Source organism: Saprolegnia parasitica (assembly GCF_000151545.1).
Source record: "Saprolegnia parasitica CBS 223.65 unplaced genomic scaffold supercont2.3, whole genome shotgun sequence".
Taxonomy (NCBI): domain Eukaryota; phylum Oomycota; class Saprolegniomycetes; order Saprolegniales; family Saprolegniaceae; genus Saprolegnia; species Saprolegnia parasitica.
Window position 1 is genome coordinate 366,014 of NW_012156397.1, and position 14,571 is coordinate 380,584.

Here is a 14,571-nt window from a genome sequence, read left to right on the forward strand (position 1 = left end):
GTCCAACCCCTATGAGGCGCTGCGGTCGCGCTGGTCGGTCACGACGGCCCGCGACGACGGCTCCGCCGACGGACTGCCGACGGCCATCTACCCCATCGTCAAGCGCCAGGCCGATGCTGAGAAGGCTCTCGTGACGACGGCCACGTTCGACACCATGAAGGTCACGACAAAGGTGCCGAAGACGGAGGTCCTGTCCTTCGACGCGATCCTGGCCGAGTGCGCCGAGCTCAACGCGCAGCTGCCGGCGATCCGCGACCGCCAGGAGGTCGCGTACAAGGCCGCGGATGACAACGTCCACGGGCTCATCGCCGTCATGAAATCTGGCGACGTCGAGAAGGCCCGACGGATGATCGGCGCGGCGCCGTTTCGCTCGGCCCGTGCCATCACATACCTCATCGAGCACGACCCGAGCTCGTTCATGCTCTTCATGCGCCAGTACATGCTGCTGCGATGGGCGCGCGCGTCGCATGGTGCTTTCCAGTCGCTCGACGCTCTCTACGAACGCTTTTTCCAGCGCGCGATGACCCGCGACGCCATCCACAAGCTCTTTGAAGACGCGCCGGAGTTTGTTGAAGAGCTGTCGTCGTGGACCTTCCGCGACGCCAACGACATGCCCCAGAAGGTCGCAGCGGTGAACCTCGAGTTTGTCGCGGCCACAACGGAAATCTTGCTCATGGCCCACGCACCGGCGTTCTTCACGTCCGACGCCGCGCTTATGGCCGTGCTTGGCTCAGGCCTCAGCGTCATCGCGATGGCGGACGGCGTGCGCAGTTTGAGCACCTACACGCTCATGGCACTTTTGCGGAGCAACGGCCTTGGCACGCACCTTCGCGACCTGGCGGCGACGCTGCTGCGCTCGGACGTCTTTATCGAAGCGCGCGAGCTCTTCCAGACCGTCAAGGTCCCGCACGACGAAGACGACGCGGTGTTCGACGCCGAAGACCAGGTCATGTTCAACCGTGACGACGAACCGAGACTCATTGTCGGCGACCTGCTGCTGGTGCGAGCCCCGGTTGCCCTTCGGAATTAAGGTCCTCGCACGCGACCTCCTCGGCGCCGCGTCGAGTACGACCCTCACAACATGCAACCTCAACGGGCTCAAGGAGAATGGACACCTCGTCGCGCGGGCGCTCGCTAACCCGACGCCGTGTCTCCTCCTCCAAGAACTCAAGCTCAACAATGCCGAGCAGCTCGCGACGTTCCAGATTCACCTCACGAACGAAGTGGGCCGCGACAAGTACAAAATTTTCATCAACGATCTGCGTGCCGAGGCCGTGGACTCTAGCGTGCACCGCCATTCCGGCGTCGCCAGCTACTTTCACGTCTCGTGGCCCGGGTTTGCCGGCCTCACGCACCTTGCCGCTCTCGACCAACCTGGCCGCTACCTGGTGGCCCGTACGGTCTGGGGTGGCACGCCGGTCTACGTGCACAACGTCTATGCGCCAGTGGTGGCTCACCGTCGTCGCGCGTTCTTTGCCGGTCTGCCGCGCGACTTTGAAGCAGCGAGTCTGCATCTTGTCGGCGGCGATTTCAACCTCTACATGAACTCAGCCCTCGATGCGTCCCGCGCCCAGCCCGGTAGCCGCGCCGGTGCGCACGAGTGCGTCGAATGGCTCACGGCGCTCCGTGTCGTGGACGCGTGGCGCATCATGCACCCATATGCTCGCGTCTTCAGCGGTCCGGGGCGGCACAACCGTCTCGATTACGTCTGCATGGACCACGCGTTGGCCGCCGAGTTCTGCGCAGCGGCGCAGTACCTCCCGAACGCGCATGGTGGCGACCACCTCTGCCACACGGTGACGCTGTCGCGGCACCCTCTGCCGACGCGGCGGGGATACTGGCGCTTTCCGCGCGAGCTGCTCCGGGTACCGGCCGTTGTCGATCTGATCGCGACCGAAGCCCAGGCCTTTCTCGACCACCTGCGGGGCGCGCCCGACGGGAACCATGGCGCGATGTGGTTTGGGTGGCTCAAGCGCATGAAGAAGACGCTCATCGAACGCCACAAGGTCCACCAGGCGGCGTCGGCTGAGCATCTCCAATACCTCAAAGTGCGACTCGCGGTGGCGCAGCGAGATCACGCATGGTCTGGCGCCGGCGCAGGCGCGGTCGCTGCGGCGCAGGCGGCCGTCGACTTGGCCGTGGAAGAGCAAAACCAACATTTGCTCGACCAGCAGTTTGACTTCCATGCCAACGTCAACGAACATGGCTCGTCCCACTTTTTCCGTCGGCCAATGGGAACAAAGGCCTCGATCACGACGGTCAACGTGGACGGCGTGCCGGTCTCCGACTCGGCGACGGTGCAAGCCTCGTTCACGGAGCACTGGCGCCAAGTCATGTCGACTCCACGCGACGCGCCCGGCCCCAACCGCGCGCGCCGTCGAGCCGTCCTCCGGTATCTCAAGAAGCGGCTGTCGGATGCCGAGCGGGACCAGCTCGACAGTCCGCTTACGGCCGCCGAGCTCTGCGATGCGCTACGCGGCATGAACCCGTCCAAGTCGCCGGGTCCTGACGGGTGGTCGGCTGGCTTCTTCCAGGTTGCGCCGCAGGTCTTCTCGGAGATCCTGCTGCTGGTCTTCAACTACCAGCTTGCACACCACGGGCGACTCCTGCCTATGCAGCGCCGTAGTGCCATCACACTCTTGTACAAGGCGGGCGACCGCGGTGACCCGGGCAATTACCGGCCGATCGCGCTCATGGCCGTCGAAGTCAAGATTCTCTCGCGCGCGCTCGCGTACCGGCTGGCCAAGTACGCGCCGAAGCTTGTCCACCCGACGCAGGCGGGGTTTGTGCCCGGCCGACGATTGCACGATCATGTCGTGCTGGTGCAGGCGCTCCAGCAGCACTGCACGTCGGAAGACAAGGAGGCCTACGCGACGTTCCTCGATTTCTCCAAGGCGTACGACATGGTCGACCGCGGGTTTATGCTGGACGTTCTCGACGAGATGAACGTCGGACCGGGCTTTCTAGGGTGGGTCCGGCTGCTCTACCGCTCGCCCATGGTCCACCTCGTCTTTGACGGGGCGCTGGGTCCGCCGATCCGTCCTACGCGTGGCGTCAAGCAAGGCTGCCCGTTGTCGTGCCTCCTCTTCGTGCTCTACATTGAGCCGCTGGGCGACATGCTGCGCGAGCTGCCGCATCTCGGGGTGGCGCTGCCCGGCGGCGACTCCATCACGAGCATGTTTTTTGCCGACGACTCGACGCTCATCTCGTACGACTTGCCGTCGGCTGTGGAGCAGCTGGCGATCGTCGAGGAATTCTGCGCCGTGTCCGGAGCACGCCTCAACCAAGCCAAGTGCAAGACCTTGGTGCTCAACCAGTTGATCGACCCGGCAGCGCTCGACGGCGCCGGCGTGCTCAACATCCTGCCGACGGGTGTGCCGGTCAAATACCTTGGTATCGAGTTTGGCCATGCGCTGGCGCCCGAGTACCAGATTGCCCGCCTCAACGAGCGCTTCCTGGAAGCGTTCCAGACGTGGGGATGCCGTGCCCGCACGCTGCAAGGCCGGCGATTGATCGCCAACACGGTGCTGCTCTCGTTGCTCTGGCATGTCACGGCAGTGACAACGGTCCCCGGCGCCATGATCAACCTCTGGCAGTCCATGATCACCAAGTACGTCGTGTGTCGCAAGACAGAGCGCGGCGACCGCTACCGGCCTCTGCTGGCGCGACGCTGGTACCACGACAAGCCGTTGGGGCTTGGCGTGCCGCACGTCCAGTCGATCATTCGCGCGCAGCGACTGCGCCGCCTCCAAGACCTCATGCGCGGTCCGACGGCCGACTCGCAGCTGTGGCAGCCGCTCGTCCTCAAGCAGTTTGAGCGCACGCTGGGGCCGCTCTTTCGCGCCACGCACCCGTGGGACTTTCTGTCCTATCGGCCGGCGATGGAGACGCTGTGGATCGACCTCACGACCTTGCACCCGCTGTGGGAGTCGATTTGGGCCGCATGGTCCTCGACGCCCATGGACAAGCGGATCGAAGTCGCTCCCAACTACGCGACGACGATGGAGATGCCCGTATGGCTCACGTTGTACGAGCCGCTCACCGCCCACGGCGTGCGAACCCTCCAAGTCAACCAAGAGCCCGAGACGCGCGCGTGGTGCCTTAGTGCCGCGGCCAACGGGCACCGCTGCCTCCGCGACATGTTGCTGCCGCGCGAAGTGTGGCCGCCGCGCGCCGAGTTCCTCCGCAAGCTGTCCAACGCCAACGTCGAGGCGCGCGTGCGCCTGGATGCGCGCGGTCGGGTGGCGCTCGATCACGTCCGGTACGCGGGGTCCATGTATTTGCACCTCACGCGTGTGCACGGCCGTGTCCAAGAAGCCTTTGCTCGGACGCCCGCGGCGGAGCGGCGCGCCCCGGCGACACGGCACCCGTTCTACGGCATGGTCAAGGATCGCGCCGTACCGTTCGAAGACTGGCCGCGAGCCAAGATTGCTCAGCTCGCGCAACAAGGCCCCACCACCGATGCGACGGTTCACCCGATGGCGACTGACGCGCGTGTCGATCTCCCCGAGCTCCGGCGCTACATGCGTCGGCCGACGCACGTGTCGTCTCGCGACGCCGGTGCAGGGCGACGTCTGGATGCGGCTGCTCCTCAAGATGCTCCCCGTCAACTCGCGCTTCCCGTACCTGCAGCGCGAGCGCCCGGACGCGATTTGCTGTACGTACGGCTGCGGCGCCATCGAGACGCAGCAGCATGCGTTCCACGATTGTGAGGTCGTCAACCAAGTCTGGGCCTTCCATGCGCAAGCGTGGCGGTGCTTTGGCGTGCCCTTCTCGTGGGCGTCGCTTTCGGACCTGGATACCTTCCCGCTCAACGCCCGCGGCGCCCGTCATGAAGATGCGCTGCGCGTGCTCTGGTCCCTCCTCGCGGCGGCGGTGCTCGGCCTCATCTGGGTCCAGCACAACGACGTCCAGTACTCCAACAAGGCGGCGCTCCCGGCGCACGTATGGCACGACACGTCCTTCGTCGGTTGGATGTTGTCGGTGCGTCGCTGGCTCCGTCTTCAAGACCCCGACTGCCCCGAGCGCGCCGCCGTCCTCGCAGCGGTCCGCGTCCTCCTCGATCAACCAGGGTACCAAGCGCTCGCCGCCAAGTACCCGCGCTGTCTCCAGCTCGCGCCGTCGTTCGCTGCCGGGTAGTCTGCTCGGTCGCGTCCCGTTCGCCGCGCGCCTATTTATTGCCGCGTATTTATGTCCCACGCACGTCCCACGGTCCGCGGCCCGTCGGCCACGATCACCTCACGACGTGCCACTATTTATCCACTGACTCCAAACAAGTGTTTCCCTGCCACGAGCGTCCACGCTTCAGGCAAAGGAACGGGTGAGGTTGCTTGCGACCAATATTAGTACGACTAGCTATTATATAAGTTGGTAATACACATCCCGATTGACACTGAGCTACATCCCCTTTGTATACTTGTATCAAATATGGCGTACTACACACTAACCTTTCCTTTTACTCAAATTATACCTTCTCACTACCTTATTATTTTCTAGTTGTGCAATAGACCAATCCTACACCTTCTCAAACTCAACACTGTCAAAAATGCGCCCAAAATACCCACTATATTCGATTCTACTCCCAAATTTATACATGTATACATGCACTTTCACACTTCAATTGCACATGTCAGCATCTCGCGCGGCTTCTTACGTATTGACAACCAAATTATTTATCGTGCATCAAAATGCCTCACTTTCGACGATTTTCGCCTTTTCCAATAGAAACGGCGTCCTATTGGTCGACACCGATTCCGTAGCAACACCGAATGACGTGGCAGTCGGTAGTGGTTGCATACTTTGACATGAGCGTCACGAGCTTAGCTTCCTTGGCCTGCACCTGCGACTCGAGAGCATGCACGCGGTCCTTCTCGGCCACGATTTGGGCGCGGACGTTGTCGGCGAAGGCCTTGGCCTTGACCTTGATGTCGGCGAGCTCGGCCTTGGCGGCCGCGAGCGAGGCTTCGAGCTGCTTCTTCTCGGAGGTCATGGCCTCGGCGAAGGCCTTGGTCTTGGTCTTGACCTCGTTGAGGCTGGCCTCCTTGGCGGCAGCATCGGCCGTCAGCCGCGCGACCTCTGCGTCCATGGCACTTTGCCAATGGCACGGCGGTGGGACCCATTTTTACGCCAGGATGTCAGCCAATCAGAGCGCGCCAACATTTTTTGATCGCGATCTTTCCTCCGTCAAACCGCCAGCGATTGTACGACCTATCCACTGGCTGCTCCAAGACACTGGATGCTGCCCACGACATATTCTGCATGATGACGGCGACGAGAAGAGAGCGAACCATCTCCTGTCAGTAGTACCAATGGCCTTGGTAGTACCACCGCGTGCAGTAGTACAGTCAAGCTCAGACCCGCGAACGAGACCCGGTACGTCCTCTAAAAGAGTTCGTGCCAGCTCCGATGCTAGAGCTTAAGCCCTTGCACTACCTACACGGCTTGGGATCTTCTGGGCTTGAGTCCTCGCGAATCTTGCTGACAATGTCAACCAGGCGACCAACAAGCTGTGGCAATGATTGCCCAACTGCAGCGGACGATCGACGCGGCGCTACAGCAGGTCGAGGCAGCAGCGACTTTGGCGGTGAGCCTTCGTGAGGAGCAAGTGCGCCTTGTTGAGCGCCGGGCAGAGGCCGCCGAGGACCGGCTAGCTCAGATATACGACCAAGTGGATGATGCAACACCATACCCAACGGGGTACGACTTGCGCCGGCCTCAACCGCGACCACGTCGACGCCACTCCGCTCGCTGAGATCAGGCACCTTGATGCGGCGTCATGCTCCAATGCGATTGCACTAGCACCTCTTTACGTTTGCCGCCCAGCACTTGGTCGAGTCCAAAGCCAGCTTCTTGTCCTGATGACAGCTCTGTCGGCGGCCACCACCTACGTCAAGCGACGCGCCCAAGCACAACGGAGTCGAAAGCACAAGATTGCATGTTGTCAATTAATACCAATTGAAGCGAGTCTTCTTCGCGCCCAGGGCAGCTTCGTAGGCCTCGACCTCGCTCGTCGTGATGGCGCGGCGTCCGGTGCGGAAAGGCGTGTACGCGAGATGTTGCACCTGCGCAATACCGCCAGTCCAGAGGTTGACGTCGGGTAGGACGACATCGCTTCTCATGAGCGCGGCTTGAATGCGTCGCGGAAGGTCCTGGAGAAGACCGGCGTCGGCTGCCTTGCGCAAGATGGCGCTAAAGAGCGGAGCGTCGGCGACCACGTGCACGGGACCATGGCCGGTGTCGTCTGTCCCGATCGGCGTCTCGAAGACCTCGACACCGACATTGGAGACGACGGTTGCCATGGCAAGGCGCGCGACGTCTCGAGTGCCCGAGAAGGCGACCTTGATGGGTTCATGATACTTGCCCTTCTTGACGAGCGCGGCGAAGTGCGCGTGAGCACCGCCGCGAGCGAGGACGAGGTTGGGGAAGCTCGTCGTCGTGTCGAGCTGCGTGTTCGTCACGTTGCCTCGGCTCTCCTGGTGCAGCGTCTCCCAAAGCTCGAGGATGTGCGCCGAGAGGTCGCTGTCCGCGACAACCTGCGCGAGCTCGTCGAGCTCGTAGAGCGCCTGCAGCACGACGATGAGCGCATCGCTCGTCGTCGTAGGGAGCTCCGTAAGACCAGCGTCTGCATCAAGCATGTGGACAAGCCACTCGTCGACGAGAAACTTGGTCTGGTCGCCCTTGACCTTGAAGTACGTCCCCACGTCCGTGAAGCTTTCGCGCACTTCAATCATCGGAGCACCTTGCTTTCGGCGCTGCTCGGCGTCCTTGAGACGTCGCTTTGCTGCCTGTTTTGTCGGGACAGCAGCAGACGCGATGGGCCCTGTGGCCACCGAGACGTCGGAGGAAGCAAGTACCGTTTGCGCTGCGTTCTTTGTGGCCCGCTCTGTTGAGCGAGTTGCCGGGTGCCCAGGCGTGACGCGATCGACGGGCTGCGCCTCGAAGGGCAGTGCCACGACCTCGCCCGCGCTCACGCTTTCCTCCGCGAAGAGGCCAACTCCGACGCCGAGGGTGAATGACTCCTTGTACACGAGCTTTGGGCGGACCGCCAAGTTGCCCTTGCGTCCCTATGCCATAAGGAAATGTCATGGTGATTGTAGGATTCACCATTGGGGATACGCTACCGTATCCAAGTTGCGCGGCTTCTCATGCATCGGCTCGCCCGACCCGCGCGAGTCGTGTTTCGTCCGCAACGCCCGCGCCTCTTTCGTGAACCGGTGCGAGGTGCTTCCCGGCGCCTCGTCACGGCGCGCTCGCTTCGTGTTGCCGCCGAGCCGCTCGTCGAGGTCTTCGTCATCGTCGTCTTCAGACTCGGTCGGCGCGTCCTCCCACCACGCTGGTTTTCGTTCCGGCGCGGCCTTGCGCTTCCCCTTGTCGAGGATGAGCGGCGCTGGTTCGCGCTGCGTTGGCATCGGCGTTGGCTTCGGCGTGCGGGACAATGGAGCTGGTTTTCGTTCCGGCGCGGCCTTGCGCTTCCCCTTGTCGGGGATGGGCGGCGCTGTCACCACGGCTTGACGTGGCATCCCGTGCGTCGTTGGCGCGGAGGACATGGTCTTGCACGCCCGACAGATTCCAGAATGAGATCTGTGCTGGCGACCGCGGCCTAGCATCCGGATGTCCGGTACTTGAGGAGAGCTTTCGAGCTAATGTACGCATATTTTGCGTACTGTACAGTACGTATGCATACAAAGATCGCGTTAAACGACGTACAATACCGTATCGTACGCACATTGAACCCGAGCAATATGAGCGAAATGAGGCGTAGGAGCGCCCTGCTCTCGAGCAGCATGAGCTCACTAGCAAGGTTGATCAGGTGTAGCAAGAAGCGGCCCTAAAGCTGCCTTGAACGCAGAGAGAGGTACCTACGATGGTTCAATACAAATATCAAGGTCAACCGATCATCCGAGAGAATGTATGCGTAATTTTAATAAAATAGTTTGGAACCCGCAGTCGGCGTGTCATCAAAAAAGTCAGCTGTCGAGGTTGAGCGGCCACGGACGTTGCGCGCACGCCGATCGCGGGGCTGGCCGAAGCGACCGTCGCGCCGCTGGACGGGACCTCGCGTTCGTTCCCTCCCACGCTCATGCGCCAACGACCATGCGCCGCCGACCTGCGCCCACGACGGACAAGGGGCCACGGACCTGCATCGTCGATTTGTACCAATCCTTCGTTGGACACAGATGCCGAAGACTTGGCGGCAGAACGTTGGGGGTAGCGGTGTCGTGAGGTCGAGCCACGCCATATTGAGATCGCTTTCTACGCTTCATCTCAGCATCCATTCGGGCTCGGAGGAGCTACCTGGCGAAAGCAGAATGTACGAGAGGAGCACAGTCATCCCGAGGGTGTAGAGCACGAACGATGCGTTGGTCCAGACGCTTTTGCGGAAAGGGTCCTTCAAGTTGAAGGCGATGGCCAGGAGGAGGTACTGAAGATGACCTACGACGACACACCTTTAAGTCTGCAGTTGGGACTCGGGAGCTGCACCCGTGGTCCAGACGATCGACACTTCGTGCGCGTGCACCGTCATGTCGCCCGACTCGTCGGGCTGGTAGGCAAAGCACGGCTTTCGGCCCGACGCGACGTCTGGCGGCGCGCAGAACCAGTCTTGCGAGTGCGCGAGCCAGAGCGGCAGCGCAAAAAAGAGACCAAAAAGGGCTGTCTGGCCCGCGATCGAACCCAGGACCGCTGGCGCCTACGCTTCACTGTCAACCCAGGGGTACATAAAACTATTATGTACCCCTGGCTCGGACTCTCGGTGCTCATGCTGCGCACGGGTCCATCTGCGATTTTGACGCGGGAGCGTCCGCCCGACTCGCTCTTTGTACGACTCTCAAACCCTTCAAAGAATATGGTTGACACTAAAAGATTATGGTTGACACAGGGGTACATAATAGTACCCCTGGTCCGAGCACGACAACAAGGTCGTCGAAGAGGTACTAGGCCCCATAAGATGACAAATGCGAGCAGCAAAGAAGACTACTTGGTTGTTGGAGAACGTGGCTTGAACGTGGTTGATGACCGTGATGAGCGTCGTCTCGATCACGGGGTACATGACCATGTACTTGAACGCGAGGAGAGACGTGGTGAGCGCACAGCGCCCTTCTTGGATCAAGGCAACGACGTCCCGAATGTCCTTGTTGCGGCTTGTGAACGGCGCCACATTCTAGTGATAAATCCTATTGCTTCCATCTCGCAAACATCACGGTTTCTGGCGACGACATTATGCAGGCGTCAAATGTACTGTTAGGATTCCTATCCTATCGCGCATCGGCTACGTCTGGATAGTGTGCAACGATCGTAGTTGCACCACTGGATTATCCAGTTTACATAATGAACCCAATACACTTTACATTTTGCCTCTGAAGCCACAAGTCTCTGCCTTTGTGCGCCTGTACGGACTCTAGCAGTTCCGACAGGTTATGAGCCCAAGGAAGGAATTGCTCCCTCGTGCAGCACACAACGGCAGCATTCAACACCACATGCGCACGACGTCGCCAGCCTCATTTGCCGAGCGGCACGTCCCCACACTCGTCCACACTCGCGGCTCCACGCGCGGCGCACTCAAGCCGTCGCCCGACACCCCGACCAGATTGACGCCGTCGCTCAACACGCCGGCCAAAATGGTGCAACTGTCGACTGGATCTACAGCGCGAGTGCCCCAACAGCTACAAGCACACGACGCGCCCACAGCGCGAGTGACCCGACAGCTACAAGCACACGACGCACACGACGACGCGCGCGTGTTGACAAACGTTAGCAACATCAAGGACGACCCATCTATGCGCCCCATCGCACAAGCAGCAAAACGCTCCACAGCGATGCTCACTTTCGAAAGTGCGAGCTCGACAACAACGTCCAGCCCAAGTCCCAGCGTGTCTAGTACGAACACTGCGCCAGCCCTCTCAAGGATGATCGATCTCCATGGGCCGCAGCCAGAGTCGACCGCGGGCCACTCGACCAAGGTACCCAAGGAAGACCGCAAGGCGGACTTCAAGTTGGCCTTTACCGCCAACCGTGCCATTGACACGAAGAACAAGCTTGCTGTCCACGCACAGCAGACCACGAACATGTCTCCCGTCCCGACAAGCCCGCGCAAACGTGCCCCGTCGCAGGACTTTACGCCCGACCACTTACCGCTTGGCCGCATACCGTTACCGACTCCGACCATCATTCCGGACGAGTTCGAAGACGAGGTGTCGCCGGTCTGGCCGGAGCGATCGGCAGCGACGTCCACCGCACCAAGTGATACGGATCCACGTGACGAACCTGCTACGAATGACGACGACGACACCACGATGCCGTCGCCTGCGCCCGTCCCACGCGACGCGACGCCCGATCAAGACGATCAAGACGTTCAAGACGCCCAAGACGTTCAAGATGTCCAAGACGATCAAGAGGCCATGCCAAGCCCAGTGCCACCCGCGCCCGTGTACGATGACGCGACCATCCGCGCGATCATTGACCACGAAGTTCAACTCCGCGTGCAGGCCATGCTCGAACAACACGCACGATCAATGACACAGATCAACGAAGAGCACCGTGCTTACGCACGCAAGCTACATGTCGTATCGCTCGAGCGGGACGCCATTCAACAAGAACTCGCGTCCTCGACCCGTACGATCGCGACCATCAACGACTCACTCGAAGACCTCGACTCACGTCTTGCAGCCTCCGAAACGGCGCGCCAAGCCGTCAACGCCGACCTTGCCGCTACTCAGCAAGCCTTGCAGGTCACTGAAGTACAACGTGCCAATGCGTGCGGCTATGCCGCTAAGGTGAAGCAAGAGCGTGACGCAGCTATCGCTGAAGCTCAACGTGACCTGCAACAAGCCAACGCAGCCCGTGATGCCGCGGTCGCCATGGCGTCTTCGTCTGATCAAGACCGCGATGCCGCTCATGTTTCTGAAACTCGTCTTCTTCAAGCTCAACTCACTACGAGCCAGAACGCTTACCGTCAAATGCAGGCCGAACGCGATGCTGCTCGGGGTGACGCTGTCGCTGCTCAACATGCACGTGACGCCGCCGTGGCGGCCGCTCTTCAGCTCGAGAAGGACCTCAACCTCGCGCGCTCGCAACACGCAAGCGAGTTGCACGGCCTGGACCAAGATTGCCGTGACCTCGAAGCCGAGCTCACCAAGGCACACAATGCTCTCCTTGCCGTTCATGTCCAAGCCGCGACACCGACATACGCGCCCGCGCCTGCACCGTCTCCACCGCACGACAACTCGTGGATGGCTGGTCACGCCTACGCTGATACGCCAGCCTCCCCTCCCGTGCCGCCTCCCGTCCCTTCTGGTGGCGGTGGTGTGCCACACGGCGGCGGTCCCCCCGGCGGCGGCGGTCGGTCGCATCCTCGGCGTCAACACAGAGACCAAGGCTTACGACGTCTGGGTGCCGAACCTCTACCGCGTCGTCACGTCCCGCAACGTGCAGAACATCGGGATGCCGTTGCCCAAGAACGTCCAAGGTCTGCAACTGCGCGACGACATGACGTTCGAGCGCCCGACGCCGGCCACCGTCCCGAAGACGCACTTGACGGAGATCACGCGCCAGCATGACGCGACCGCGCCCGTCCGCCACGCGATCCGCAAGTCGCTACGACTGCTCGAGAAGCAAGCAGACGGCACCGCTCTAGCGTTCATGACGCTCAAGTCTCCCGAGCCACGCACGGCGCGCGATGCACTCTCGTCCAAGGACGCCAAGCAGTGGGAAGCCGCGATGAAGGACGAGATCAACAGCCTCATTGAGAACGGCACGTGGGAACTCGTCACGCGTCCACCCGGCGCCAACATCGTCGGCCACCGATGGGTCTTCAAGATCAAGTTCGACTCCAAGGGTGACATCGAGCGCTACAAGGCGCGCCTCGTCGCCAAGGGCTTCACGCAGAAGTACGGCATCGACTTTACGGAGACCTTCTCGCCAGTCATTCGCCAGCCGTCGGTGCGCGTCATCCTCGTTATCGCCACGACTCTCGGCCTCCAAGTGATCCACCTCGACGTGCCTCAAGCGTATGTCAAGGCATACCTCGACAAGCCGATCTACATGACGCTACCCGCACTCGTCCACGGCGACCCGAAGACTCAAGTTCTACTGCTCCTCAAGAGCCTTTACGGTCTCAAGCAGTCCGGTCGCATGTGGAACGAAGCGATCGACAAGGTGCTCCGCGGCCTCGGTTTCACGACGTCCCCCGTCGACCCATGCCTCTATTACATGTGGACGGCCAACGGGTTGACCATGATCGGCCTCTACGTCGACGACGTCATCGCGATCTCGCAAGACGCTGCTGTTTTCGCCAAGGTGCTCGCGACGCTCAAGGCCAAGTTCAACATCAAGACGCTCGGCCCGATCAAGCGCTGCCTCGGCATCAACGTGCACCGCTCCAAGTCCGGCATGTTCCTTGAACAGACATACCTCATTGACGAGTTGCTCGCCAAGCACAAGATGTCCGACTGCCACCCGCAGTCGACGCCGCTCGCGCTCGACCACAAGATCTTTCAAGATGGCGGCCCGTGCGACATGCCGGTCTCCCAGATGCGCGAGATTGTAGGCTCGCTCCTTTGGCTCGCTAGCTGTACGCGCCCCGACATTGCGTACGCGACGAACCTCATGGCGCGCCACCTCAACGCGCCCAACGAGCATCACGGCAGCCAGCTGCGCCGCATTTTGCGCTACCTCAAGGCGACACGCACGTACGGTCTAGAGCTCGCGCCGCGCCAGTCGACCGGTCCGCTCTCGCTCGACATCTACTCGGATGCCGACTGGGCCGGCAACAAGACCAACCGACGCTCAACGTCCGGCTGCCTCGTCCAGATCAACGGCGCACCCGTCCACTGGTACTCGAAGCAGCAAGCGACAGTGGCTCTCTCGACGATGGAAGCCGAGTACGTTGCCGCCAGCATCGCGACGCAAGAAGCCGCGTGGCTGAAGACTTTGCTCGAGCAAGCCAAGCTCGTGCCCAAGACCGCGTGTGTCAACCTCTGGTGTGACAACCAGAGCGCGCTCAAGACGATGGAAAACCCGTCGACGACAAGTCGCTCCAAGCACATTGACATCCGCTACCACTACGTACGCGACGCCGTTCAAGCCGGCCGCATCAAGGCGCAGTATTGCAAGTCCGGCGACATGCCTGCCGACTGCTTCACCAAGGCGCTTCCGGCCGAATCGCTCGAGCGCGCTCTCGCCCAAGTCCATGTGTACGACGCCTCTCGCTCCAAGGTCATGCTCGACCTCGCCAAGGAAGTCGAGCTTGAGGGGGGTGTTAGGATTCCTATCCTATCGCGCATCGGCTACGTCTGGATAGTGTGCAACGATCGTAGTTGCACCACTGGATTATCCAGTTTACATAATGAACCCAATACACTTTACATTTTGCCTCTGAAGCCACAAGTCTCTGCCTTTGTGCGCCTGTACGGACTCTAGCAGTTCCGACATGTACTACAGTCAATCCTTGGACAAAATACAACGTCCGTGACGTCGGTTTGACACGCTGGAGCGAGGTACAGAAAGGCCAACCACACGCACGTTGACTGCAACGTCACAGCATGACGCAGCGACGCAGGCGAACCGGGCCACTGG

General features: G+C 61.3%; 2 protein-coding genes across 2 annotated transcripts; both read right to left on the minus strand.

Moving 5' to 3' along the window:
• Window positions 1-6,916: 6,916 nt before the first annotated feature.
• Window positions 6,917-8,570, minus strand: SPRG_01371 (hypothetical protein). Its single transcript, XM_012339590.1, has 2 exons — window positions 8,121-8,570; window positions 6,917-8,063 (listed from the first exon to the last, which is right to left on the minus strand). The coding sequence occupies exons 1-2, from the start codon at window positions 8,544-8,546 to the stop codon at window positions 6,945-6,947; spliced, it is 1,545 nt and encodes a 514-aa protein (XP_012194980.1). The 5' UTR covers window positions 8,547-8,570; the 3' UTR covers window positions 6,917-6,944.
• Window positions 8,571-9,077: 507 nt separating this feature from the next.
• SPRG_01372 (hypothetical protein) lies at window positions 9,078-10,217 on the minus strand (the record flags this gene model as incomplete). The annotated part of the gene is made up of 7 exons (XM_012339591.1): window positions 9,078-9,137; window positions 9,188-9,252; window positions 9,295-9,432; window positions 9,481-9,688; window positions 9,894-9,932; window positions 9,977-10,159; window positions 10,200-10,217. 7 exons carry the CDS (start codon window positions 10,215-10,217, stop codon window positions 9,078-9,080), a joined length of 711 nt encoding a protein of 236 aa, XP_012194981.1.
• Between the last annotated feature and the right edge of the window lie 4,354 nt (window positions 10,218-14,571).